The sequence below is a fragment of the Engystomops pustulosus genome, chromosome 2 (genome assembly GCF_040894005.1).
Source record: "Engystomops pustulosus chromosome 2, aEngPut4.maternal, whole genome shotgun sequence".
In the NCBI taxonomy this organism is placed as follows: Eukaryota; Metazoa; Chordata; class Amphibia; order Anura; family Leptodactylidae; genus Engystomops; species Engystomops pustulosus.
The window spans coordinates 28,772,864-28,800,763 of NC_092412.1; the positions used below are offsets into that span (position 1 = coordinate 28,772,864).

Sequence of the window (27,900 nt, forward strand, 5' to 3'; positions counted from 1 at the left end):
TTTTTTAAACCAGAGTATTTTAAGTTCTACGTTCTACCGATTAAGCACCACCATCTAAATACAGGTGTACACACTGAGCGTTTGAGGCAAGATGAAGCGATCCAAGTAGCGTAAAACGGTCCGTCCTTCACACTCCTTTTCAGTCCTGCGAACTTGTCCCTCCCTGTGTCGCTCAGGTTTATCCTTTCTGAAGGGCATCTACCATCAGGATGAAGGACTGTATGCAAATGAGGCTGAGGCTCCTTAGTGCTTAATGGAGCCTGGAGCCCCTCAGGCTCATTTGCATACATTCTTTCATCCTGGCGATCTCCAGATCCAGAATATTCAGTTATAAATAAAATGATCAAAAAAACCCACACCAGATCTACAAACACAAATTACAATTTATTTTCCCAATAGTAAAAAAATGAAAATGACAAGTTTTCCGAAACTCCCAATGCTAATGGACCATCCTCCCCCACCCCCCTCTCCAATATGGTCACATGGGAGAGAAAAAAAAAAAATCCCCACCGGAAAGAATTAAATTAAAAAAAGAGTCAAACAAGCGAAATCCAAATCCAAAAAGTTATTTAATGACAATTCTAAATCAAATGTAAAATGATAAAATCCTGCTTATATACAGTGTAGTCCAGAGTCTCCAAATACAAGAGGTATTTATTGTACAGTCTAAAAAAAACAAAAACAAAAAAACTTTTGGTTTTTCTCGTCCAATAGCGTTTGGCACCTCTGAGGAGTTCTTAGTAGTTCTGAAATCCAAAGTCGGGGTGATTGATTCTTATGATCAAGTCCATGGATCCATCCCAGGTACTGTAAACACGTTGTGTACGAGGTCATATTCATGAAGATAGCCAGCGGGACCGGAGTGTGTGTGTGAGTGTGTGTATTTAGTAAGAAGCTTGCCGTGGAAGTCCATCTCATGGATCCGTGCGTCGGAGGTTAAACCTTCCCTATACTGGCTTCATTTGCTTTCAATACTGCGACCGCATCCTTCACGGCGTGGTAGATGACGTTCTTCACCTGCGGGGAGGACAGAAGGGGTTAAAGCTACTCTGCACCCTCTGGTTTCTCATCATACAACACATGGGGCCTAGTAGGGAATTACCTGGAGCTTGTCCTCGTGGTTGGTGTGTGTATGGGAGAGGTAACGGAATTCCTGAGTCAGACAGAAACAATGTTTCACGTGCTCCGGAGAAACAAAGTCCTCGGCTACTTTGATGCAGCTGTACAAGTTGTGGACCTGCAAAAAGGTTTACAAGGTCAGAACAAAACTACACAGTAAAAGAATGAGGCCCGAAATTAAAAGGGGTTGTCTACTTTCAGTAAATAATTGAGATTGTTTGTGGATTGAAAATACAATTTTCCCCATATACTTTCTGCATCAATTCCTCATAATTTCCTAGATCACTGCTTGCAGTCATTACACAGATGCACGGCTTGTTATATCCCTGGTCATGTGATGTCACACAGGTGCACAGCTAGTTACATCCCTGGTCATGTGATGTCCCACAGGTGCACAGCTTGTTATATCCCTGGTCATGTGATGTCACACAGGTGCACAGCTAGTTATATCCCTGGTCATGTGATGTCACACAGGTGCACAGCTAGTTATATCCCTGGTCATGTGATGTCACACAGGTGCACAGCTAGTTATATCCCTGGTCATGTGATGTCACACAGGTGCACGGACCGTTATATCCCTGGTCATGTGATGTCACACAGGCCGGAGTCACCCTGGGCACAGGTACCAACCAGACTTTTGATATGGGTAAGGAAGCTTTTTTTGCTCTATGTGGGCTTTTCATATTGTCACACTCTACTTAGGAAATGGTTTCAGCTCCTGCTGGCACCTTTATGCTTTAAATATAACAAGATTTGGTTCCTGTAATGCCTGAATGGGTTGACTTCCATTTTCTGCGCATCAACCGTTGTGATTGCACATTTTTATGCTTGTTTTTTTTTTTTTTATTAAAGAAACATACAAAAAAAAAAAAACTAATTAAAGAATTTTCTATATTACCGTATATACTCGTGTATAAGCCGAGTTTTTCAGCACAAAAAATGTGCTGAAAAACCTCGCCTCAGAGTCAATGATAAAAAAAAAAAAATTAATACTCACCCTCCGGTGTCCACCATGTCCGTTGCGGCGCCCGATCACTGTCGCGGCTCCCCGTGTCTTCTCTTCTGTCTTCTATCTTCTCTAGCCAGCAGAGTCGCGTCCATGCGATCTGCCGGCCGTTGCACACTGTGATGCAGTGCTGTCGCCGCTGATGACGTCATCCGCGGCGACAGCGTCGCATCACAGTGTGCGATGGTCGGCGCGATCTACCGGCCAGAGAAGAGTGAAGAGGCCGCCGGGAGCCGCGATGGGGATCGGAAGCCGCCTGGAACCGCGACGAACATCGGGGACAACGGAGGGTGAGTATTAAGTCTATTTCGTTGGCGGTATGCTACTGGTGGGGGCTGGCTGGCGGTATGCTACTGGTGGGGGCTGGCTGGCGGTATGCTACTGGTGGGGGCTGGCTGGCGGTATACTACACCCTCGGCTTATACTCGAGTCAATAGGTTTTCCCAGTTTTCGGTGGTAAAATTAGGGGTCTCGGCTTATACTCGAGTATATACGGTATACATTTTGTATGTGATTTATGCTTTGGCTTGTTCACAATGTGTGGACACAATAGGACCACAGCTAGTTTTATCCATGGTCATGTGATGTCACACAGGTGCACGGACCTTTATATCCCTGGTCATGTGATGTCACACAGGTGCACGGACCTTTATATCCCTGGTCATGTGATGTCACACAGGTGCATGGCACGTTATATCCCTGGTCATGTGATGTCACACAGGTGCATGGCACGTTATATCCCTGGTCATGTGATGTCACACAGGTGCATGGCACGTTATATCCCTGGTCATGTGATGTCACACAGGTGCATGGCACGTTATATCCCTGGTCATGTGATGTCACACAGGTGCATGGCACGTTATATCCCTGGTCATGTGATGTCACACAGGTGCATGGCACGTTATATCCCTGGTCATGTAATGTCAAACAGGTGCATGGCACGTTATATCCCTGGTCATGTGATGTCAAACAGGTGCATGGCACGTTATATCCCTGGTCATGTGATGTCACACAGGCCGCGGTTAGCATTCCGGGTCACACGCTATGTGAATGTGTACTATCATGTAATACGTGTACATTACATCTGATCCCTGATTAATGTTATATAGTCAGGAAACGCGTTGGGTCCTATCATCTTAGGAGTGCTAGCTCAGGATAGTGTGAATTTGACAGCTTGAGTGGCCGAGCAGCTAGGAGTAATTATCTCAGACTCCATTTAGGCTTATGAGCAGTCTTCTATCCATCAATCATACAAGCAGACAGCCTCCAATACATCTTAGGTTGATCCCAGGTCAGGCCCATGACACGGCTGCAATACTGGTGTCGATCTTTAGTTTTCTGCATGTTATCTAACCATCTATGAGAGGGGTGGCTTTGCTACATATGCCCGACATCTGCTATATGCTGGGCTTATGGTATTATTCAGTAGCCTATACCTATTATTATAGCCTATTATCCCTGGTCATGTGATGTCACACAGGTGCATGGCACGTTATATATCCCTGGTCATGTGATGTCACACAGGTGCATGGCACGTTATATATCCCTGGTCATGAGATGTCACAGGTTCATGGCACATTATAAAACACACAGTTACACAGGTGCACGACTCGTTTATATCAGAGTGACATTGCATGACCAGTCACAGATTTTCATCGACAGGAAGTAAACAATGAAGCTTTCTATATTAGGACAGCAAGCAGAGATCTAGAAAACGGAAGAATGGATACAGAAAGTATACTGGAAAGTTGTAGAACTCTTCATTACACAAACAATATCAATAATTTGCTGAAAGTGGATGATCCCTTTAAGCAGGCTCATACCTGATGAGGGGCTCCAGCCGGGATGAAGACAGCATCTCCCAAGAACTGTACGATGGGCCATCCCTGAACTCCGTGTTCCTGGAGCAGTCTCTTCCTCAGTGTACTATCCAGGTACCAGCTCTGATCGTGGATCGGGTCATGATCTGGCGGGTTCTCATGGCCTTGTTCCTCTGCCACCTAATTAGGACAAAACATTGTGTATGAATCTGTATCTGCACATGTTGGGGAATTACCCCACAGCCCTTCCACGAGTAACAGAACCCAGATGTGTATTGTGCCGCGATTTGGTTGAGCCCAAGAGTGCTGCATACACACACAGCTCTGCTACATCCATCCGTTAACACACATTGCCCTGATACATGTATGTGACAGAACTATGTGTGTAAGTGGATGGATGTAGCAGAGCTACACATGGATTTTGCAGAGCTATGCACCCGAGGGTGCAGCAAAATGTGTATAATGCTCGGAGGGTGCTGCATACACATACAGCTTTGCTACATCCATTCATTCACAGACATAACCCTGCTACATCCATCCACTTACATGTATTTGCCAAAACTATATGTTTAAGTGGATGGATGTAGCAGTGCTATATGGATGGATGGATGGATGGAGGTTGCAGAGCTATGTACCCTTGGGCTCAGCAAAATGTGTATGATGCCTGGAGTGTGCTGTATGTGTATTTATGGATGTAGCAGAGCTGTCTATGTAAGTGGATGGATGTAGCAGAGCTGTATGTGTATGCAGCACACATAGTTCTGCTGCATCCATACATTAACTGTGCAGTGCCAACATCCACAGCATTGTGACAAGGTGCAATGTGTGTTTGGGATTACGAAAAGCACAGAGTGGTGAGACTCCCCCTGACTATACTGGAGAATCACCTACCTCACTTGTAACTGAGGCCTCAAGCCTGTGTGAGACCAGGAGAAGAGGGAACAGAGGCCATGTTTTTTTTCCCTTAGCCCAATCTGGTCACCAACATTTATTAAAAAAAGAAAAAAAGGCTTTTAAGGCCATTTATCTGACCCCATCTTAATACCTTTTTCAAGAACTGTCGGATTTTCTCCGTGTCCTTGGCTGCATAGATGTGCCACAAGGCTCCGGGCTTCTCTCGGAACTCCACAAATCGCTTCACGGTCAATTCATCTGCATCTCCGTCTTGTATGGTCCTAAGCACTTCTGTAAATAAACGCATCACAAATTAATATATACCATACAAAACAAATGGAAAAAAAAAAAGTGTAAAACAAATAATTTATGTACAATAAACAGATGGAATATTACCTTGCTCCTGATCCCCCTCATCCTTTGGGATCCCTACATAGACCATCACGTTCGCTGCATCAGATATATCCAGATGAAGGTTTGTTGTACCGTATTTCCGGTCCTCTGGAGTAATTAAACCTAACAAAAAAAATATATATACACACACCATATTTTTCTGACTCCTCAGATTAAGTCATCAAAAAAGAAAAGATATAGTCTAACGGATAGAAAACTCCCTGGTAGTCACACACATATACAGAGGTCTGCTACGTTTATCCATTCATTCACACGCAGCTCTGCTAGAATATAATATATCCATCTAGATCTATATTAAACACACAGCTCTGCTGCTCCAACCATTCACAGCGTTTCAAGATGAAAGATCGTTTTTAAAAGGAAACCCATCATCAGGAATTCCTGCCTGTGCCTAAGCCCTACACAGTCTAAGTAAATGAAAACTCTTTCTTTTATGTATATCAAATCCGAGACTACAGGGGTGTGGAGTAGCCTGACCAAGCAGCAGGAGCAAAGACTATTCCACGCCCCGGCAGCCTCTTAAGTTCCCCCTCCCTGCGCGTCTGTGCAGAGCTCTTCAGCCGGTGCTCACGCATGCGCAATAACCACCGTCTGCACTCTTCACGGTAGAGTTTTTATTTCATTAGATGGTACAGGGGACTAGAGACACAGGCAGGAATCTACCATCATGAATACCTCAGCTTGTGGATTCCAGATGGGAGGCTTCCTTTAACACTTTCAACACATTATGTTGCAACCCTACACTCCATATCTGATGAGATTTTAATAATAATTTAAAACAAACAAACCAAACCTCTTACCGTATGCATTGTACATTTTAGGTCCCAAGTCAGGGCGAACAAAGTAAGTAGGAAGTCGAGCGGCCAGATTGAGCTTCCCTTCTCTTCTCGTGTACTCGGGTAGCGGGATATTGCTCATCAAATCATTAAACCTGTAAGAGGGAACATTTAGGTAACATGACTTGTGCACGTCCCCTGTGACCTACAGTGACGTGTTTGCCGAGGGCCACCCGCCTCTTGCACTACCTAAATTTTGTAAAACACCTACCGAGATAGCATCATATCTCTGAAGTCTTCTCCAGGAGGCCAGTCCTTCAGTTTCAGCACCATGGCTTCACCTGCAGCATTTTTAAGGCGTTCTGAAAGAAAACAATTCAGATCTTGAAGGAGCAGTAAACATTCATCTGAAACTTTTTCCCCCCCCTGTTGTGTGCACAGGGATAGTAGATAACCAGATTGCGCTGAGCTGTTCTCTATGGCGCTGATGGAGCAAGCGCCGTACTCCGCCATCGCCGTCAGTGCAATAGACCTGGAGCGTCGGGGTCGGGCGTGTGCACTACCGCATGAATCTTTTGTGGTACAACATACCCTCATTTTCCTGATCCGCGAGGGTCCCAACTGTGGGAGCACCACCGGTTAACAAATTATTCCCGTTTCAGTGGATAGGAGAGAATTTGTTATGATTGGACAACCCCTTTTATACTAGACCAATATGCTGCCTTTAACAGACAAGCCTGAACATTTCTGGAAACCTATCCAAGTAGTAAATGGTACGTACTGCTTATATCTTCGAAGCCATCCCAGAATTCTCCAACAGTGGCTCCGGTAATGATGTCATTAGTCCGACAATTCACCAGATCGGCTTCTTGTTCCCCAAACTCATCCCTGAAGGATTCTGGTCTCCATAGATTAGTATTCAACTTATGGTGAACTCCAGAGACCACCACAGGCTGGAGGAGAGAGATTTCATTAATCATCACCCACAGTAACAATAGAAACTACAGCACAAGAGCCTGAATCCATGCAGCTGGTCACTTACCTGGCCTTGTTTCCAGCATTCTCGGAAGACGTTCCAGTTGCTCTTATTGCTGGGATCTTGCAGACAGAGCAGCCTGTTATCGCAGAGCCAGTAGTGCGGTGTATTGAATCCCATTAGACTGGGCTGAACAGCGAGCCCCTGCGGTTTCCGTACAGGTTCGGTCACAGGTTTGGTTTGAACCAATGATGCGAATATGTCATCAAGCAGTTTTGGCGTGCTCCGCTCACCACCCTCAGGCTGCGGAAGAAGAGAAAAGGCTTAGAATCCATAGTATAATGTGCATAAATCATAACACGAGAAGTCAGAGAACTCTTACTCAAACCTATTATAGCCAATAACACTCCCCATGTACAAATCAGTCACCCCTGGCTCCCTGCCATGGGAGGAGACTGGTTATATATAGGTTATATAAATATTCCTAAAAAGCGCCCGAGTCTTACAGTCCCAAGCTTAGAAGTATCCAGCACTGCCAGAACCTCCTGACCACTGTCCCAGAGATTGGGTGAAGTGCTGACAATGTGATTCACCCGATCTAAGAGAGCAGAGCCTCTGAACGACTCTCCCCGACAGTTTCTGCAGGTCCCGGAGTGATGCCAGAAGCACGGGACTGGTCATATGCTTCCTGCATCATTTCTATTCCCAGATACTAGAATATGGCAAAACCCACCTTAATGCTTGAAGAATTGAGAAGGTTCCTTAAGAATCCGGAACTGTTACTGCTCATAGGGGAAAGGATGGAGCTACCGAACGACTGCAACGCAGAAGCCGGCTTGCCGAAACTAGCAAACGAGGGGAGCGTTATAGTTTCGGTTTTCAGTGCAGAGGTGAAGAGGTTATCTGTAGGAAGATCACAACAGACAAACATACTTGAGGCCATGATACTTTTGAAGCATTTAAAGCCCAGAGGCAGCCTCTTACACATCTCGTACACTTACCTTTGTTTTCCTTGTTCACGTTTGTGTTCGGTGTAAGATTCGATAACCAACTTAAAGGCCCGGAGACTGAAGATGATGGTGTTTTGCTAGTAGTGGATAGGGGGTCCGGTGCGGGGGGTTTGCTCGGCTGCAGGGATCCCTCTGAGGACTCGGAACTACAAGGAGTCTGAACAGAATGGCAGACAATCATCAACTACAGAATTCCTTCTGGGATCTGCCCTCCAGCCGCTCCATCACACATACCTGCTTGGGCTCTTCCTTCACAGCCGGTCTAGATAAAGGCTTCTGGTGCTTACTGGAACAGGGACAATTCGATTTTATACCCCACCTCCCCCTCACGGAGTGGACTACATCTCCAACATCATACAGAGCTGGAAAAGAGAGTGCGTTAGTCCATTTATTTAGATGCCGACTTTCCTCATGACAATTCGCACATGAAATTAATAAATAATTTAAAGTGCATCTCTCATTTCAGAGAAAAATCTGCATGAAAACCACATAATTTCAAAGCTTGCATGTAGATTTCAAGCAGAAAAAAAAAACAAACAAAAAAAACCCTCTCCATAGAGAAACATGGGGCACAGTGCCTTATTACTGGGATAGATAGGACATGTCCTATCTTTCTCTAGGCTAGGGAATGCTCCTATTGCCATCTCCTATTACGTCGTATATTAGTTGGCCGTACATACGTCCCCCATACGGCAGGTTGAATACAGCCTTATCTTTTTCAGCACAAAAAAACACTCAAACAAAATATGTATCTTGTTATGCGACTATAAATCATTTGCTTTCACACTAGTGTAAATCAATTTGAGAATTAACTCCAGATTCCTTGTGGCACCAGAATAGAGTACAGGGAATGTCAAATATGGCTGCACCCCGACCCTAAAGTCTAAAAATGTTTGGAATAAACCTAAAATTGCGAGAACGACTGTTACCTTTTCCCGGTACTATCTGGGTCGGCATTAGATTGTCCGGCTCATGTAATTGCCCTTTGCCACACTTTAGCCAGGAGAACAGTTCTGCTCCATCGCTACCTAATAGAGGGGAGAGAAAAATTTCAGAAGAGTTCATACAACTAACGTAAAGGTGGTGGTCGGGGGGGATAAAAGAACATGAAGAATATGTTATTTACAACTCCATACACACTTACCACTGCTCAGACTCTTCTTCTTCATCCGATGACAGTCTACACACACCCCAAAGCCACATTTAGGACAAACCCAATGGAGATTGAAGATGGTGGTGTCGCAGACATCGCACATCTCTCGCACGCCGCGAACAGCGCGTTTCCAAGCCACCGGTTCTGCAAATCAGAAATAAACGGGTTGAGTGAGAAAGATCCATCATGGAAAACCTGTAGTTCTATTCCATCAACAAACAGCACTCACTTTGAGGATCTACAGAAGCCATAACCTCCTTTTCGGAAGCGACGAGCGTGCAGAATTGGTCTCCGATGTTGGCCAGGATGTATTTAGCTGTGTCAAGGTCCAAATCCACCACTTTGCTCACTAACGGAAGCCACAGGTTCATCGCTTCAGCGTCGTATTTATTAGGAGTCAAGAAGCCGCCTTCCCGGAGTATCCCATGCCTGTTGAAATGGAGCCTGAAACAGGAAAGATCTATCATGTCAAAAGTCTCAAATCTTCAGGGACTGCAAGAAGTTTCCAATACCATCTGTAGGACTGAGCCCCAATGAATATTAGTGTATAGTCTCAAGTATGTACAGCCTGAGAGACACCGGCTTGGAAAGGAACATACTTTTCAGACTACAAGTTGTATTTTTACTAAGAAAAAGCTTTCGTATAAACCGAAGATCAGGCAAATGGGTGGATGTAGCAGAGTTGTCTGTGTGGGCAAATGGGTGGATGCAGCAGAGCTGCACGTGTCTGTGGGTGAATGAAGTAGAGTTGCCTGTGTGTGTTTAGGTGGATGTAGCAGAGCTTTCTTAGACTCACATTCGGAAGTGAAAGAAGCGGCAGAAGACGGCAGCATCGCGCTGTTCCTTGCTCCTTCCAAAGCGGTCCAGACGACACTCTCTGCACTTGTGCAGATGTGGAGCAATGTCATTGCAGGAGCCGTCCTGTACAAAGCAATCACCACTGGACAGGAGCTTCTTTAGCTTCTGGGGGTCCATCAATATAGATGTGGGATATGTAACTGAGAAGAAGGGCAGATATGTAACCACAATATCCACACTAGCACAGGTAAGGCTATAAACTGTATAAGAGTAATAAATGTCCACTTACCTCCGTCATTTTTATTCGGACTCTTCTGAACCTCAGGTTTTACAGGTTTCTGGACAGGAACGGAGTTCAGTGGTTTATCCTTGTGTTCACTTTTGTTGGGTAGTAGGTTAGCAGCAGGCTTCGTTTCAGTGGCTGGAGCTGGAGTAGTGCTTGGAGGTTGAGGTGTTAAGCTTTTACAAGCCTCCGAACTTCCCAACCGTGGAGCGTCCTTCACCGCCAGAGTGTTCTTCTCAGGAAAACGTTCCACAGAAAACTCAAAGCCCTTCGGAAACACAGTTGAGGGTTTGGTAAAGGCCGCAAAGAGGTTTTCGGTTTTCTGCCCATTGTCACCATTTGCCTGGCTGGCCCAAGAGGAAAAGCCTGAGAAGGCGCCAGTGGATTTATCCGCCAGGCCAAATCCTAACCCCTTGCCTTGTGACATTGCAGCGCTGAGAAACAAGTTCTGCTCCGCCCCGTTCCCATCACCGTTCTGAATGGAGGAGGTTTCACCCGGCAAGTTTTGAAAACATTTCCTAAAAAAACATAAAAAGCAAATGATTATTTCAGACCAAAAAAAAAAATAAATAAAGTTACGTGTGACGTAATCCACATCTAAATTCCTTTTCGCCTTCTTACCCCGGAGGTGTCGCAGCCCCGAAGATTGGAGGAGAATTAGCTTGAGGTGGAGTTGCACGGGAGGTCTGGTTCTGGCTGGAAGGTGTAGCAGCTGTACATCCCAGCAATGCTTCTCCAAATCCAACCGGCACAGACTGCTTGGATGCCGCGCTGGGGGAAGGCTGCGAGGAAGAGTTAAGTTTTAAGGATACATTTAAACTACATTTATCCCTTCCACAACTGCACTGCAGTCCCTTAAGGAAGGGAAACGTAACGCCATGCGTACAGCTTCGCACCTCGCGCTCAAGGCTGACATCAGCAAAGGTCAGGGAATGGAACCTGGATAAAGCATGGATGGAGACCCAGATGGCAGCTTAATGCCAAATGTCCCAGGAGGCTCTGACCTAAGTGGAATGAGTGGTGACTAAAAACGTGGAAATGTGTGACCAAGCGCTAAGTAGGCTTCCATTAAAGTTGACACAATCATGGAAACCGGGAACCCACAGGAATCAATATCAAGGGATCCGAATGTCGGAAGGGCTCAATGAGGGCCTCACAAGTTTGGATGTCCTGGACCACATCAAGCTTATGAAGATGTGATGGAGATCATGACCTCGTTAAGGTGAAAAAAAGCAGACACCACATTCAGAAGAAAGGACGGAAGAAAACTTTGTCCCTATGAAGCACCAGAAATGGAGAACATCAGGAAAGAGTGGCCCAGCCCTGAAACATAAGAATGTGACCGCCGCCATGAAGGCAACTTTCAAAGAAAGGATGATCAAGGAGACCTTTTTAGAAAAAGGCGTCTGGTGAGGGTATAGTTCGCTGTGGTGGTGACAACACTTTTTTTCCCTTACCTAGTGTCAGTCTCCCATACAGTGCAAAATCCGTATCGAGTCGCCTTTATTCGTCGGATTGATGACGACCACCAACAAAAAGCGGTGATGGCAAATCTAAGTAAAACAGCATCACTTGCTGTAGGCTGAAAAATTCTCACTCACCGTTTGATCCGCTATTACATTTTCTGATGGCTTCATTACATTCAGAAGAGAATTCCCTGAGGACTTTGGGTTGTCCACCACAACCAGTGTCTTCCCATCATCTCTAGAGTAGGTGATGAAGCTCGGCTTCTTAACAGGTTCCTTAGCTGATGCCTAAAAATGGACATACAGTATTTATCAGACTTAGATGCACCCCAGATTAAGTCATCCAAAAATGGATGACCAATTCAAAATTCCCATTTTGTCTCAAACAAGAACAGCCACTCATGCAGACACACACACGCGCAAAGGCTGTGCTACAACCAGACAGACACACACACACACGCGCAAAGGCTGTGCTACAACCAGGCAGACACGCACACACACAGGCAAAGGCTGTGCTACAACCAGGCAGACACACACACGCACACACACACACACACACACAGGCAAAGGCTGTGCTACAACCAGGCAGACACACACACACAGGCAAAGGCTGTGCTACAACCAGGCAGACACACACACACACACACACAGGCAAAGGCTGTGCTACAACCAGGCAGACACACACACACAGGCAAAGGCTGTGCTACAACCAGGCAGACACACACACACACACACAGGCAAAGGCTGTGCTACAACCAGGCAGACACACACACACACACAGGCTGTGCTACAACCAGGCAGACACACACACACACACAGGCTGTGCTACAACCAGGCAGACACACACACACACACAGGCAAAGGCTGTGCTACAACCAGGCAGACACACACACACACAGGCAAAGGCTGTGCTACAACCAGGCAGACACACACACACAGGCAAAGGCTGTGCTACAACCAGGCAGACAGACACACACACGCAAAGGCTGTGCTACAACCAGGCAGACACACACACACACGCAAAGGCTGTGCTACAACCAGGCAGACACACACACACACACACACACACACACACACACACACAGGCAAAGGCTGTGCTACAACCAGGCAGACACACACACACACACAGGCAAAGGCTGTGCTACAACCAGGCAGACACACACACACACACACACAGGCAAAGGCTGTGCTACAACCAGGCAGACACACACACACACACAGGCAAAGGCTGTGCTACAACCAGACAGACACACACACACACAGGCAAAGGCTGTGCTACAACCAGGCAGACACACACACACACACACACACACACAGGCAAAGGCTGTGCTACAACCAGGCAGACACACACACACACACACAGGCAAAGGCTGTGCTACAACCAGGCAGACACACACACAGGCAAAGGCTGTGCTACAACCAGGCAGACACACACACACACACACACAGGCAAAGGCTGTGCTACAACCAGGCAGACACACACACACACACACAGGCAAAGGCTGTGCTACAACCAGGCAGACACACACACACACAGGCAAAGGCTGTGCTACAACCAGGCAGACACACACACACAGGCAAAGGCTGTGCTACAACCAGGCAGACAGACACACACACGCAAAGGCTGTGCTACAACCAGGCAGACACACACACACACACGCAAAGGCTGTGCTACAACCAGGCAGACACACACACACACGCAAAGGCTGTGCTACAACCAGGCAGACACACACACACACGCAAAGGCTGTGCTACAACCAGGCAGACACACACACACACACACACAGGCAAAGGCTGTGCTACAACCAGGCAGACACACACACACACACACGCAAAGGCTGTGCTACAACCAGGCAGACACACACACACACGCAAAGGCTGTGCTACAACCAGGCAGACACACACACGCAAAGGCTGTGCTACAACCAGGCAGACACACACACGCAAAGGCTGTGCTACAACCAGGCAGACACACACACGCAAAGGCTGTGCTAATATTCACGCAATGAGGGCAAGGGGAGAGCAATGCAAAGGCTCTGCTCTCAAAAACGGGTGAAGCGCTTTATGAGACTGACTATAAGACACAGGCACTTTTTAGCAAGATTTTTTTCTTATAGCCTAGTCCGAAAAATACTGTAAATACAGAACTCTGCTTTCCCCCCCCCACCCCGAAGTTATTACACAACAACCTGTATGTAGCTCTAATCACCTACCTTAGAAACTCTTTTCTGCTTTGCGTCCCCTTTCTTCATCCCTTCCTTACTCGGCCTCTTTTCAGCATTCTTGACGATTACTAAAAGGAACAGTGAACAATCCGTCAGCTATTACCCAGGGCCATGGCTGTAGGAAAGTCTTGTATATGGCGGAGTGCGAATCTTACCTTTATCAGCGTAGTTATGTACCAGTTCTACATGTATCAGAGTGGGATCGATAATCTTTAGACTGGGAACCTAAATGGGAAAACGCAAATACTGAATGTCATGGCGACAACATTCTAATGTAACACGGATTTCCTCCTCTTCTTCACCCCAAATAGAGTATAACTGGGCCGTTACCTGTTCACACTTAATCTCCAACATCCGCGTATTGCTGCTGGTGTTCAACACGGAGGCGTTGAACCACTGACAGTCTTCACTCATGCTGTAAACTCTTATGGATGAGCCAACTAGATTCTTGGCACCTTTAAAAAGTAGGAAAACAATTCATATACAGGGATACAACATCACCTTGTGTTCCAATTTGATGACATATACAAGTTGCAGATGAAGTGCAGCATTATAGCAATATATCTAGACAGCCAAGTGATCAGTCATGATAAGGCATTATGAACACAACCCAGTGTGTATTTTGGGCCGTAAACAGGGGAACATGATCCAGTTTCCAGTCCATTAGGGTCAAGAGCATATGCCGCAAATTGGGTCAGGAATAGGACCTGCTTTGGTGTGGCGAGGGAATGCATACACCCCCACACCATGACCAGATGTATTAGTTGCAATTTATGCAGCTACATGTAGCTCAAAGCCCCCAAGAATGGTTTGTGTGCATGAGACCCAATATGTATCAAGGACCAGGCCACCGCTCACCTTGCAGAATACGATTTTCATCCACGCTCTTTCGGATCAGCTCCTGGAACGCTTTATTAAATGTTCGGTTTCCGTGCATAAATTGTTTCAGGCTCTCCCGATCCTACAAAATAAAACGGGAATAAGAAATCCATCAGTTTATAAATTACAGAGTAACCGCGTCAATTACGGACATGAAAACAAGATACCCTGATTAAAGGGGCTGTCCAAACATTGAAAAACCATGGCCGCTTTCTTACCTGACCATGGGTAGTGTGTGGTATTGCGACTAAGCTCCATTCATCTCTACACAGCCAAGTTGCAATACCGGCACAAACCATGGTCAAGGTTGGCACTGTTTTTGGAAGAAAACGGTCATGTTTTACAAGCCCTTTATTTTTTTTTTTAGCAGGCAATTTACAACCTGCTCTTAGTTTTGGACTCCTCTGATGGTACCTCTACTAGCTCTATTCCCACAATATCTACTCATGACAAATTAGACACTTTCTCCTGAAACCAAGCTAATGGGGTTTCTACAATCTGGTAATCTATAACCAGTCATTGCCAGATCAAATGATTGATCACTTTAGATCACTTTAGATTGAGGAGATGTTGCAGAAATTCATTAAAACTTGTCGATCAGGCTGGATTCACATTATGCTTTTGCTATGCGTTGTAGGAATCCTACCAGGGTATGGCGAGGAAAGACCACTGTCTGTCCATACAGACGGTATCCGTCTTCATGTCCCTTCTCCTGATGGAGTGAACATAGGTAGAAGCAAGTGATTGGCTATAGCCAATGTTGGGGGCGTTTCCCCCAGTGATGTCACTCTCCATATAAAGACTGAGACATCACTGGAGACATCTCTCCTGCTGAATGACGTATAGGATCAGCAGAGGCTGAGGGAGGGGTGCAACACTTTGCATCCACTCACCACAGGCTGATGGCCCAGCAGGAGGGAGCCAGATTAGAAGACTAGCTTGCAGTTTCTTTTTATTCTGTTTTCTGCACAGTATATAACATATACCACTTACTGGCAGCATATGTCTATGTATTTACTCAGCTTATACACTCACCGGCCACTTTATTAGGTACACCTGTCCAACTGCTCGTTAACACTTAATTTCTAATCAGCCAATCACATGGTGGCAACTCAGTGCATTTAGGCATGTAGACATGGTCAAGACAATCTCCTGCAGTTTAAACCGAGCATCAGTATGGGGAAGAAAGGTGATTTGGTGCCTTTGAACGTGGCATGGTTGTTGGTGCCAGAAGGGCTGGTCTGAGTATTTCAGAAACTGCTGATCTACTGGGATTTTCACGCACAACCATCTCTAGGGTTTACAGAGAATGGTCCAAAAAAGAAAAAAACATCCAGTGAGCGGCAGTTCTGTGGGCGGAAATGTCTTGTTGATGCCAGAGGAGAATGGGCAGACTGGTTCGAGCTGATAGAAAGGCAACAGTGACTCAAATCGCCACCCGTTACAACCAAGGTAGGCAGAAGAGCATCTCTGAACGCACAGTACGTCGAACTTTGAGGCAGATGGGCTACAGCAGCAGAAGACCACACTGGGTGCCACTCCTTTCAGCTAAGAACAGGAAACTGAGGCTACAATTTGCACAAGCTCATCGAAATTGGACAGTAGAAGATTGGAAAAACGTTGCCTGGTCTGATGAGTCTCGATTTCTGCTGCGACATTCGGATGGTAGGGTCAGAATTTGGCGTCAACAACATGAAAGCATGGATCCATCCTGCCTTGTATCAGCAGTTCAGGCTGGTGGTGGTGGTGTCATGGTGTGGGGAATATTTTCTTGGCACTCTTTGGGCCCCTTGGTACAACGCCACAGCCTACCTGAGTATTGTTGCTGACCATGTCCATCCCTTTATGAGCACAATGTACCCTGTAACATCTGATGGCTACTTTCAGCAGGATAATGCGCCATGTCATAAAGCTGGAATCATCTCAGACTGGTTTCTTGAACATGACAATGAGGTCACTGTACTCAAATGGCCTCCACAGTCACCAGATCTCAATCCAATAGAGCATCTTTGGGATGTGGTGGAACGGGAGATTCGCATCATGGATGTGCAGCCGACAAATCTGCGGCAACTGTGTGATGCCATCATGTCAATATGGACCAAAATCTCTGAGGAGCTTCCAGCACCTTGTTGTATCTATGCCACGAAGAATTGAGGCAGTTCTGAAGGCAAAAGGGGGTCCAACCCGTTACTAGCATGGTGTACCTAATAAAGTGGCCGGTGAGCGTAGGTCAGGATCTTTCCCACCGTATATGGAAAACGCAATGTGAACCTAGCCTATATTTTTAACACATTCGTTCAGAGACAAGTTTTTCCAATGTTCGTTTTGATTTGGACTATGGTCCGCTTTTCCCCAGCGTCAAAAAATTGATGAATGCAAACTAGGCTGCAAGTAACAAAACATGGATAGCAAGTATGCCAGAAAAACTTCCATGTGAAGGCTTTGCTTTATTCTCTACATACCACGGTCAGAAAAACTGAATTTACATAGCAGTACGTACCCGTAAACCCTTCACGCCATCCTGATTCACAAAAACTTTGTGTTCATCTCCGAGAAACTGTATACAAGTCATGGGCTCCATCGAGGCCTTGCACATTATTACCTTGTATTGCTGAAAGAAACGAGAAAAATACATCAGATACATTTGAAAAAAAAAAAAAAAGTCTATGTAAACTACTTCTGCTTCTAAAATCACAACAAAAAACTTGTGTCACCCCTGCGTCAAACCATATGAAGGGGGTTGACTCAAGGTTTCCCCAGGAAAAAGGATAATATGGTGGTCATTCACTGTAAAGCCAAAATTCTCCACAGAGGGCCAGGTACAAGGTCGCTCCTTCCTGGAGGGGAGAATGAACCGCCCACTCTTACAATCAGTGGGGGGCCCGACATTTGGCTGTGTAAAGGGGACAACATTACATTTTGGGAGAACTCCTTCAGGTATAAGAGGACTGTATTAGCATTCCAAAGCAACCACAAGGGAGCAGCGGTAGCCATTGCACGGGGCTCCCCTCAACAAAGTATTAATTTGGGGAGAGAATATCCAAACATCTAGGGCTGGATGCACATCACATACATTTTTTAGGGGGAGAACTTTTAGATATGTTGTAACCCGGTCTTACAGTAAGGGGTTTCTTACAATTGCCCCTCACTACACTGACAACAAGCAGATTTGGTAAACGGCATAATACATTAGCACTCTAAGGCCGCATTCACACTGCCATTGCCGCCGTACCGTCCCACGGCAGCGCAGCTCACCCCCGCCCCTCTCTATACGGCACGTGGCGCCGTATGGAGAGAAAAGACAGGAGATGTGCTTCACCGTACCGCTCCCGTTGGGCGCCACGAGCCCATTGCCGTCTATGGGGGACGTATATCGGCCGTATATACGCCCCTTGAACGGCCGTGTGAATTCAGCCGAACAAGTGTAAAGTGTAAACTGGACACTCACCATTGCTGGGCACAGCACAGACATAGAAGGGTTCCTGGGACATTTGCGGTCGGCAATCACCAGACTGTGTTCCACCAGAAACAACTTGACCTGTGACCCGTACACCTCGATCCACGTCCTCTTCTCCCAGGATTCATCTTCAAACTCCACACAAACCTGCAGATACAAGATTACACGTGAGACATTGGATATGGGACGCTCGCCCCATTACGAGAACGTCTTTCTGTTTTGTACAAGTCATGTGACAGACGGTATTGTACACCATGGGGGGAGGTTTATCACAAGCAGAACTGTTCTAGATGCCCATGGCAACCAATCAGAGCTCAGCTTTCATTTCCCCACAGCTGTTTGTAGAATTACAGCTGAGCTCTGATTGGTTTCCATGGGCAACTAAAACAATTTTACCTCAGAAACATGAGGATAAGTCTCCCCTCATGTGCCATCCCTGCCACGCCAAGCAAGGACACCGCCTGTAAATAACTCATACAGTACACGCTCACATCCCCCGCTGACTACTATCCTTAACCCCTTCAGGACTAGGCCCATTTGAACAAAGACCCATTTTTCAAATCTGCGTCACTATAAGTGGTTATAGATTTGTAACGTTTTAAGTGTTGGAGACTGTTTTAGAGTGTCATATTTGAAAAAATTTTAATTTTTTTTTTAATTTTTTTAATTATCTGGAGTTACAATTATAAAATATACCAGTTCTGACTTGCATACAAATTCAACTTAAGTACAAACCCAAAGAACCTATCCTGTATATAACCCGGGGACGGCCTGTAGTGTAGTGCCCCGTATACGGTCTGACAGTTTACAGTCAGACGCGGAAGGTGTGTGGTGGCTGAAGGCATTGCGCAGTCCCGGGCACTCAGCAGACCTCGGGGCTGCCCTGAAGAGGATTGGATCCTGCCATATGTGGCACGGGAGTGTGATCCCTAGAGGGAAGCCCCTTACACTCCACAGTCATGTTTAAACACGAGTACCCGTGAACAGAGACTGCTCTGATCCTGGGTGTCACAGCGCGGTGTCAGCTGTGATATACAGCCGATGCCAGAATTGGGACGTAATTGCACGTCCGGTTGCGGGAAGTATATTCCCACACAGACGTACTATTACGTCCTGGTGCACGTAGGGGTTAATAGTCAGCTACAAGTAGACGGGAAGGGTGACCGCACAGCAGAAAAAACAGCGCCCTACCCCATAGTTACTGTGCACACTATAAACATACATACATTATACACAGCCGGCTGTTACATCCTGGAGCATAAAACAGAGCGGACTACAAGAATCTGCACGTGTTATCGCACACAAGATCCTCCAGCTACATACCACATAAGCAATGGGCGAGTGACCAAGCGGGTCAGGGATATGTTACATCAGCCAAAAACAGAGAGCGGAGATTTTGGTTGCCACAGGGGCTCAAACACCAACACAGAGCAAAAGGGAATAACTGCAATGGAGTATTTAGTAGAGACGTGGATCTCTTTACTTAAAGGGTTTGTCCACTTGACCTGATGTTCTTTGTAGTTCTGCTCCGCTATTTTGATACGTAAAGTGACGCCTCCTGTCTTTTACCTCATCAGCCAGAAATTCCTAACCATAACATGGACGCAGATGGAGGGTCATGTGATCTCTAACTGTACATGAGCAATCGCCCTGCCAGGACCTTGATTCATGAATACTATCATAAGGTCCTGGGAGGGCAATTGCTCATGAACAGAAAAGATCACTTGACTCTCCATATGAGGCCATTATTAGGACTCCGAGTGAGACCCCTTTCACACTGCAGTTATGGGGGAGTTTTTATGACTGCGATAGACAGCTATGGTTGCAAAAACAGGCATGACAGTACACGGGAAAAAGAGGTGTGATCCAAATATGATAAAAGGAATTGACTACTATTCCTAAATTATATGGTTTGTGTAGTGAAAAGTTATACAATTTTCCAATCTACTTTCAGTATCAATTCCTCACAGGTTTCTAGATCTCTGCTTGCTGTCCCTTTTTGCTTCCTGTGGTTTTCCGATCCCTGATCATGTGATGTCACACAGGTGCACCGCTCATTATATCCCTGATCATGGGATGTCACACAGGTGCACCGCTCATTATATCCCTGGTCATGTGATGTCACACAGGTGCACGGCTCATTATATCCCTGGTCATGGGATGTCACACAGGTGCATGGCTTGTTATATGCCTGGTCATGTGATGTTACAAAGGAGCACTGCCTGTTATATCATAGGTCATGTGAGGTCACACAGGTGCACGGTTTGTTATATCCCTGGTATGTCACACAGGTGCACAGCTCATTAAATCCCTGGTCAAGTGATGTCACATAGGTGCACAGCTTGTTATATCCCTGGTCATGTGATGTCACACAGGTACATGGGTTGTTATATCCCTGGTCATGTGATGTCATACAGACGCAAGTCCATCAAGTCCTACCACCCTGTTAACCAAATACTGTATTCAGGGAAGACTATAAAAGCACCGGTCAAAAAACAAGTCCTGGCTCCCCTGCACCACACTGCAGCTTCTTCCCTCCATGTGTTAGTCTCTGTCCCAACACTGGATGTATGCGGCGGCATCAGGACCCAGAGCAGAGCTGTGCCAGGAGCTAGAGATGACCCGGCAGCAGTACAGTAACCACTTTCTCTTTCCGGGTCCTCTCTTTGCTTCTGGGCCGTTATCAGCAGTTATCAACCCGATGCATATAACCAATGTCAGGACGCAGAGCAGAGCTGCAGTATAGAACATCTCAGCTGCAGTATAGAACATCTCAGCTGCAGTATAGAACATCTCAGCTGCAGTATAGAACATCTCAGCTGCAGTATAGAACATCTCAGCTGCAGTATAGAACATCTCAGCTGCAGTATAGAACATCTCAGCTGCAGTATAGAACATCTCAGCTGCACTCACCGCTACCCGACCTTCTGCACCAATGATCACTTCCATCAGTTATGGAAGTTCTCATTGACTCTGTCGGCAGGGTGTGGACCACAACTCATGGCCTGCATGTGAAAGGTTCTGCACCCCTCTTCTAAGCTTTGGTTGAGATGAATGTGTACTGCACTTTATGTACATGCTCAGTAGTGAAGCTCTTCTGCTATAGATCAAAGGAATAAGGCACTGGGAAGGAAAGCCCACATTTATCTCAGCACTGCTAGAGTGACCAGGAAAACAGGACTGTGGTGTCCGAGTCGGTGACCATTTTTGTGGAGCTGGAGTTCGGGAAATTGAGGAGTTGGAACTTTGGCTTAACTCCACCGCCCTGTTTCATAGTCGACATCCAGCTGTGTAACCATGGAGTGAGCAACATACAGATCCTTGCCTATGTCCCTACCCTCATACAACCAGTTACAACTTCCTGCCATGGTTTTTTTTTTTCAGTCCAACTTGAAAGAGGTGAATCCCAGCATTTATGTCGTGCTATTGTTCCCTGTCAGCAGCTGTTTTCGGGGTAGAGGACGTGGCTAAACCATCCTGAATGCCACAATATTTACATACAAGTGGGAGAGATCATCAGCTTCAAGGCCCTTCAGACAAGGAACAGCTTTCACGTCTGACCGAGAGGAGATCACATTACGGCTTGGAGGGACGTTCCAAACACTAAATTCTGAAGGAAACGCATTGGTTCCAGATTTTGAAGCCTATTTAGGATCCCAGCTGCCGGTATAATCCTCTCAATCCTCCTCCTAGAGCCGGCACAAAGCCTTCTATGGATTCCTTTTGTAAGCAATGCAATGCAAGCAGCAAGGATTCCTCCCGAACCCCCCAAACCATTCCTACACACCAGCATCCCCGGAAAAGTAGAAGATGCACAACACAAGGAGCCATTAGGTGGGATCAACCCCTTTAATTTAGGCCACAAATCAACCATCGATGAAAGACAAAACCCACAATGATCAAAGGGGGTGAAATAAACAAACCTTTAATGAGTAAAATATGCTGGATACAGAAATTGTCATTAACCATGTGGTCTAAGCTCACATGGCTTCCTCCTGGAGCCATCGGCCAATGAGCACCAAGCGGAAAATGAAAGGATGGCTCTGACTGGTTGGAATGCCTGGTGGGAGGGGTTACTGTATAAACAACTGGGAGGATACAGATAACAGCAACAAAGTAACACTAGATGTAGAGCACCCTCGTAAGGGTTAAGCCTCGTCAACCCAAGAGCTAATGGGCCGGGGCCACTACTATAATTATATAGATGGTATAATCACTGGACCAAACCAATGAAACGTCAAATGTTCATAGAAACGACCACCCCCCCCCTAAAAAAATTGTCCATATTATCCAGTCCAGAAGCCGGTGGTCCTTCGTGGAATCACTCTAGGGGGGTGGGACGACTACCACCAGCCGTGGAGATTTTGGGCCCAAGAAAATAGGCAAATAGCAACAAGCAAAGTAAAAATAAAAACACATCCTGTCGCAGTCACATACGATAATATCTCCGTCGTACACAACACGACTCAGTAAATCGAGGCTGGCACAGCCCCCCCCCCCTCCTGTGTGCTCAAGAATTTGCTGGTCCCGAGTTTACACATGATAAGCAACCTCCCCCCCCCCTTCCCCCTGCCCGGAGAGGAAGGCAGAACTACACAGGAGGATCATCCCAATGCATAACAGCTGGGGGTGGGGAGGAGAGCAGCCGCTCTACAAGACTTGGAAAGGACATTCAGAGGGAAGACAATGCCTCGCTGACTGCCTGGACTTCAGGGAATCCAGCCATGTGCCAGAGAGGTGGCCGGGAACGGGAGCAAAAGCACAAAAAAAAAACAAAGCAACTGCCTCAATAATGTTCAGAATTCAACAGTAAACGTACGGATAAAAAAACAAACAAACAAAAAAAAAAAAACAATTGGCAATTTTTCTCTATTATGCATAGAAGCAACGACTTATAGTCCACAAAAAGAAAAAAAAGAATACTATAAAATGTGCTATGAAATCCCAAAAAAAAAAAAAAAAAAAAACTCGGGGAGAGGGGGAAATCACCCGCCGATATAGTGGATGCTTAACATAAAGCACTCAATGTACACAAGAGATGACACCAAAACACGAGGGGAGTCTAAATTCTAAAGTCCCCTAAAACTGTAAAAGAAAAAAAGTTACCCAAAATACCCACACAACTGACCCCATCGGCTCCCAGATTTGGCTACAAACCTATCTGCCCCACACAACCGACCCCATCGGCTCCCAGACTTGGCTACAAACCTGACCCACACAACTGACCCCACCGGCTCCCAGACCTGGCTACAAACCTGACCCCACCGGCTCCTAGACCTGGCTACAAACCTACCTGACCCACACAACCGACCCCACCGGCTCCTAGACCTGGCTACAAACCTGACCCACACGGGCATGTAGACATGGCTACAAACAACAAATCGGCTTAGAGGTAGCCCCTATTATGGAAATTGCTGACAGACCCCACCAAAATTATCCATCCATCTAGCCAGGAACTATCTTGACCTGGTGTGGAGTAGCAGGAAAAGCTGAACATAGTTACTACCGGTGACCACAGACAGCGGACTACTACACATGGCCACCAAAACAGGAAGTGACTGACAGCCTGGGGGGTGGAGTCAGGCTGCATACTACAGTGCTGTTACTCTAACCATAGATTATCTGTAATCGAGAGCAAGACACGTCCAGACACCACGAGTGGTAGCCGAATCCCTCTCCTTGATGACTATAAATCAAGTTGAAACACAACCGCCCAAAAGATTCTTTCACACGCACACAAAATAGTCAACCAGATCTTCCAAATGTCATCAGTCACCCAACGAGAAAAACTTGCTAAGGTTTGGAACGCTCCGATTACCTTGTCCTGACATTAGATCTCTATACATAGAGAAGATACTATGCAAGTTCTGCTCAAGAGGCCAAGTGCTGGTCACTTGACGAGTCTAGAGGAAACCACAACGTCAAGTCATTACCGGTACCAACTCCTGGTCCATTCAGCGCCGCAAGTCCATCAACAAAGACCCTACGTAACCCCCCCCAATATACTATACATCAGAATTACAATCGGAGGTGACACCAGCCTGTGTTATGAAGAGGACATGGAAATTTTAATACTTTTTAAGTGTTTTTGGAAACTCCTACTCAACTAAGCCCACCCTTCTATTGTATACTTCCTAAATAGATGTTCATTACAAAATAAGTTAGACAATTTAGTAGCATTTCAGATGCCCATAGAAAAGTCAAAGAAAAATGGGAACAATTGCTCGTCAGGTACAATTCACACCAGATTTGCCTCTTAAGAAGCCATCAGACCAATGCAATGGTTTTTCAGCAGTCTTCTATCAAACGTGGATGGACAGGTAACCTTCAGACCCTTCTTAAACATTTTGTGAATTCCAAGCCACGAATCGACGTGTCCCCATATTTCGAGGGCAAAAAATGTATATAGATGAAGGTGTATCGAGCAACCACCAATGAAACAAAGTAGTGCTAGACCGGTTGTACACAAACGAGTTTGGTCTGGTAAATCCTGCAGATAGATGAAGTAAGTTTGTGGGACCAAACTCAATTGCGAACAACTGGCCTTACATAAGGACATCTACAAGTCAACCACGACAATGAGCAAGCACTGAAATTCTCCTTCCACAGAGTAGTACAGCAAAATTCCCGGTCAGCAGGTCTCCTCTAATAACAAGTGCAGAGATGTCTCCGAGATGCTGATTGGAGGAGAAGTATCAACAGCCGGTGAATACGGCAGATGAAGCTAGTAAACCTCCAGAACATGGATCAGCTCCACTGATAGTAACAAGTCCGCTATCAAGGTTATGACCAGCTACATTCCTCACTCCCAGATGAAGATCCTTCAGAAATCCTGGACAAGACTGAAAAGATTGCCACGGGATCTCCATACTGAAACACACCAACCACTGCTGGACCCAACTAAGTCATGGAAAAGCCCATGCAACTAAAGACTATCTCCAGCCATTTATGTAGAACACAACTGCAACACCCAAACCTCGGCACGGGTCTAAACTTAGACAACTGAAGGGTTCTCGACCTACGTTGAGGTTAGACGCTTTGTGGCTACAATACTAAAGCTTTAAACCTTTCTTCTTCATGCATAACATCATGTCTGATGAAGAGAAGCAGTAATCTCGAGAGCTCACCATCAAATATACAATTAGCCTCAAAAAGGCTTCATCCGAATTCTTCTCATGAAGGGTTAAAGCATCGATAGGAACCAGGTGGACCGTTTCATACGATGCAACCCATCTCATTACTAAAGGTGGCCTTATATATTAGACAGATAGGTGGATGGATCAACAACCATCTCATGCAGGTTCTCCAGATGCCTTCATACACACATTTATGCATAAAAAACGACCCGTACACGTCCAATGATGGTTTTGGAAACCTTCTTTGAAACAAAGATGACCCATCTTACAATCGGGGGGCAACTCCCCAACTTGGGTAACTTCTTTCCAGATGAGGACACCAATGATGGAACAAGAGATCCAAGATAAACCAAAACCAATACTCTAACCGTCTCCAAAAAGCAAAATCTTGAACATCGGTAACAACGAGACATGACAACTGGATTCTCCTGACTATGATAGTGTAGGATGGTCACCAACGTGCAACAACCCATCATCCTGGAGATGGTCACACCGCTCCGACATACCTTCAGGTCAACACAGTTGACATCTTTGTGGGAAGCGGCTCGGATGATGCCGTTCTTCCACGGCCAGTGCTCGATCTGTTCCACATCCAGGTCCAGGTCGCCCCCCAGGACGCAGGTGAACCTCTGTCCCACCAGGACGTGAAGAGTATCTTGGTGCATGAGCACCATCATGGTATAACCTAAGAAGAAGAAGAAAGGCGGGCAGGTAAATCTTGGGTTAACGATTAGGACTTGAGACGGAAGTCACATGTGGACGCTGGAGGAGTACACGCCCCTCCGTTACATGACAACACGTGAACTCCATGGAGAGCAGGTGGCTAAATATTTACATCCAGACGTGACGGGACGTTGGCGTGAATTAACCCCAAAACGACCAAGTCTGACATCATAACGCACAACCCGACCATCTATGTACCAACCAGGAAACGGTTGACAAATGGCGCCGAGACATAACGACTATCGGTGGCACTCTAAAGTCACATGACACAACATCCGCAAGACAAGTCATGTGACAAACATAGCCAATAGGGGGACAACTATCGCCAAACACATGAGACTGTGTATTAGAATTAGGCCGAATTAGGTCAGATAAACCCCCACCCCAAAAACTGAATAATTGAAATATCCCCCTTAATTAAAATATATGCTAACTACATTAATAGCCACAGAGGGGGTCAACCCATTTAGCACCTCAAAAAACGCAAGGCCAGTGCTGAGAACCGTAACGCCTGGTGTGAACGAGCACATAAAGCTGGTAAGGCCTCAGAATCCGGAGAAGCCTCGGTAGTCGCCGGTACTTACCGTGTGAAGCCTCTGTATCATGCACCGGCTACGGGGAGTCAGCAATCCGCGGCCGATCTATTGTTGCCTTCCCCCCCAAGCTTGGAACAGGACACTACTATGCAGGAGAGGCTGACAAACACTACACGCGCACCCTCCAAGACACGCCCCTCAAAAGCCTATTGGAGGAACAGGAGCCATGGGCCGGCCTGAGCTAGATACGCCGAATCATCATTGGTGGAGTGTGTCTGTCAATCACGGCTGAGTTGCCAAGCGTCCGTAATCCCACCCCTCCGCCTCCTCCACTTTTCAATATACCTTACAACACGATATATCCCTCCGCCGCCTGAGTGCTACACAGCCCTGCAAAAGAGTCCGCCACCCGCCTAGTCACTTATGATGTAATAGAAACCATCGCAGGCGGCGCAGAATTATCACATTACCTAGCGGTTAGTGAGATATGAGGCAAACAGAGGATGTCGTAGTGTCACTAGCACGGTCTTGTGTAAAATAGTTCCGGTCGGCGGAGGAAGCGGCTTTAGCTTTAGGACATTGGCTACGTGCAGGGTCATGGGGAGGGCGTGGTCTCTCGGGAAATGGGCGTGGCTTCTTACAGATTGCAGGAAGCTGTAACGTCTGACTGGAGGGTGGAGAGGGCTAATAGCTGCTCACATCTGTGTACAGGGAGAGGAGGGGGCGCAGGACTGCACCCAGTGATGGTGGGAGAGTCTGCACACATCCCCTGTACTGGAAAGCTGGGAAAAATTCACACGTTGCGTTTTTAAAACACATTACAACAGCTGAGGAGAGGAGATTTGCCTCATTACATGGCTGTTAACATTTGTGTTTACAAATCAATGTAAACATGTCGTTAACATATGCATTAACCATTTGTTAATTTGCAAACACAAATGTTAACAGTCATGTAATCGGGCAAATCGCCTTTCCTCAGCTGTTGTCATGCTTTTAAAAATAACGCAATGTGAGAACGTGCCACAAATGAGGTGAAATTTATTAAAAATAAATGGATTAGCCCCAGTTTTTCACTACTGTAACTGAGGTGACCACCTCTTATTATCTGGCTAGAAAGAGAAAATCAAAAAACCTGGGAAAAAAAGGACTAAATGATTCGGTGGTGTTGCTGCTGATGGGGCTGGCTGGCTGTATACTACATGGCTGTATACTTCTGGGGGCTGGCTGCA

At 46.2% G+C, this 27,900-nt stretch overlaps 1 protein-coding gene across 2 annotated transcripts; it reads right to left on the minus strand.

The window, feature by feature from the left end:
- Positions 1-550: 550 nt before the first annotated feature.
- On the minus strand, positions 551-27,161 carry LOC140117403 (lysine-specific demethylase 3A-B-like). Of its 2 annotated transcripts, none has more exons than XM_072134121.1 (27): positions 27,142-27,161; positions 25,919-26,097; positions 18,268-18,423; positions 17,320-17,430; positions 14,799-14,901; positions 14,271-14,395; positions 14,096-14,165; positions 13,929-14,008; positions 11,851-12,003; positions 10,871-11,031; positions 10,256-10,767; positions 9,965-10,166; positions 9,398-9,612; positions 9,160-9,312; positions 8,945-9,043; positions 8,250-8,377; positions 8,007-8,172; positions 7,739-7,908; positions 7,072-7,308; positions 6,811-6,982; positions 6,301-6,391; positions 6,054-6,184; positions 5,236-5,355; positions 4,991-5,130; positions 3,949-4,125; positions 1,103-1,237; positions 551-1,017 (listed from the first exon to the last, which is right to left on the minus strand). In XM_072134121.1, exons 2-27 carry the CDS (start codon positions 26,087-26,089, stop codon positions 937-939), a joined length of 4,059 nt encoding a protein of 1,352 aa, XP_071990222.1. In that variant the 5' UTR covers positions 26,090-26,097; positions 27,142-27,161; the 3' UTR covers positions 551-936. The 2 variants fall into 2 exon arrangements, with proteins under 2 accessions (XP_071990222.1, XP_071990221.1); XM_072134120.1 differs by lacking the exon at positions 27,142-27,161 and adding an exon at positions 26,720-26,974.
- Positions 27,162-27,900: the final 739 nt, after the last annotated feature.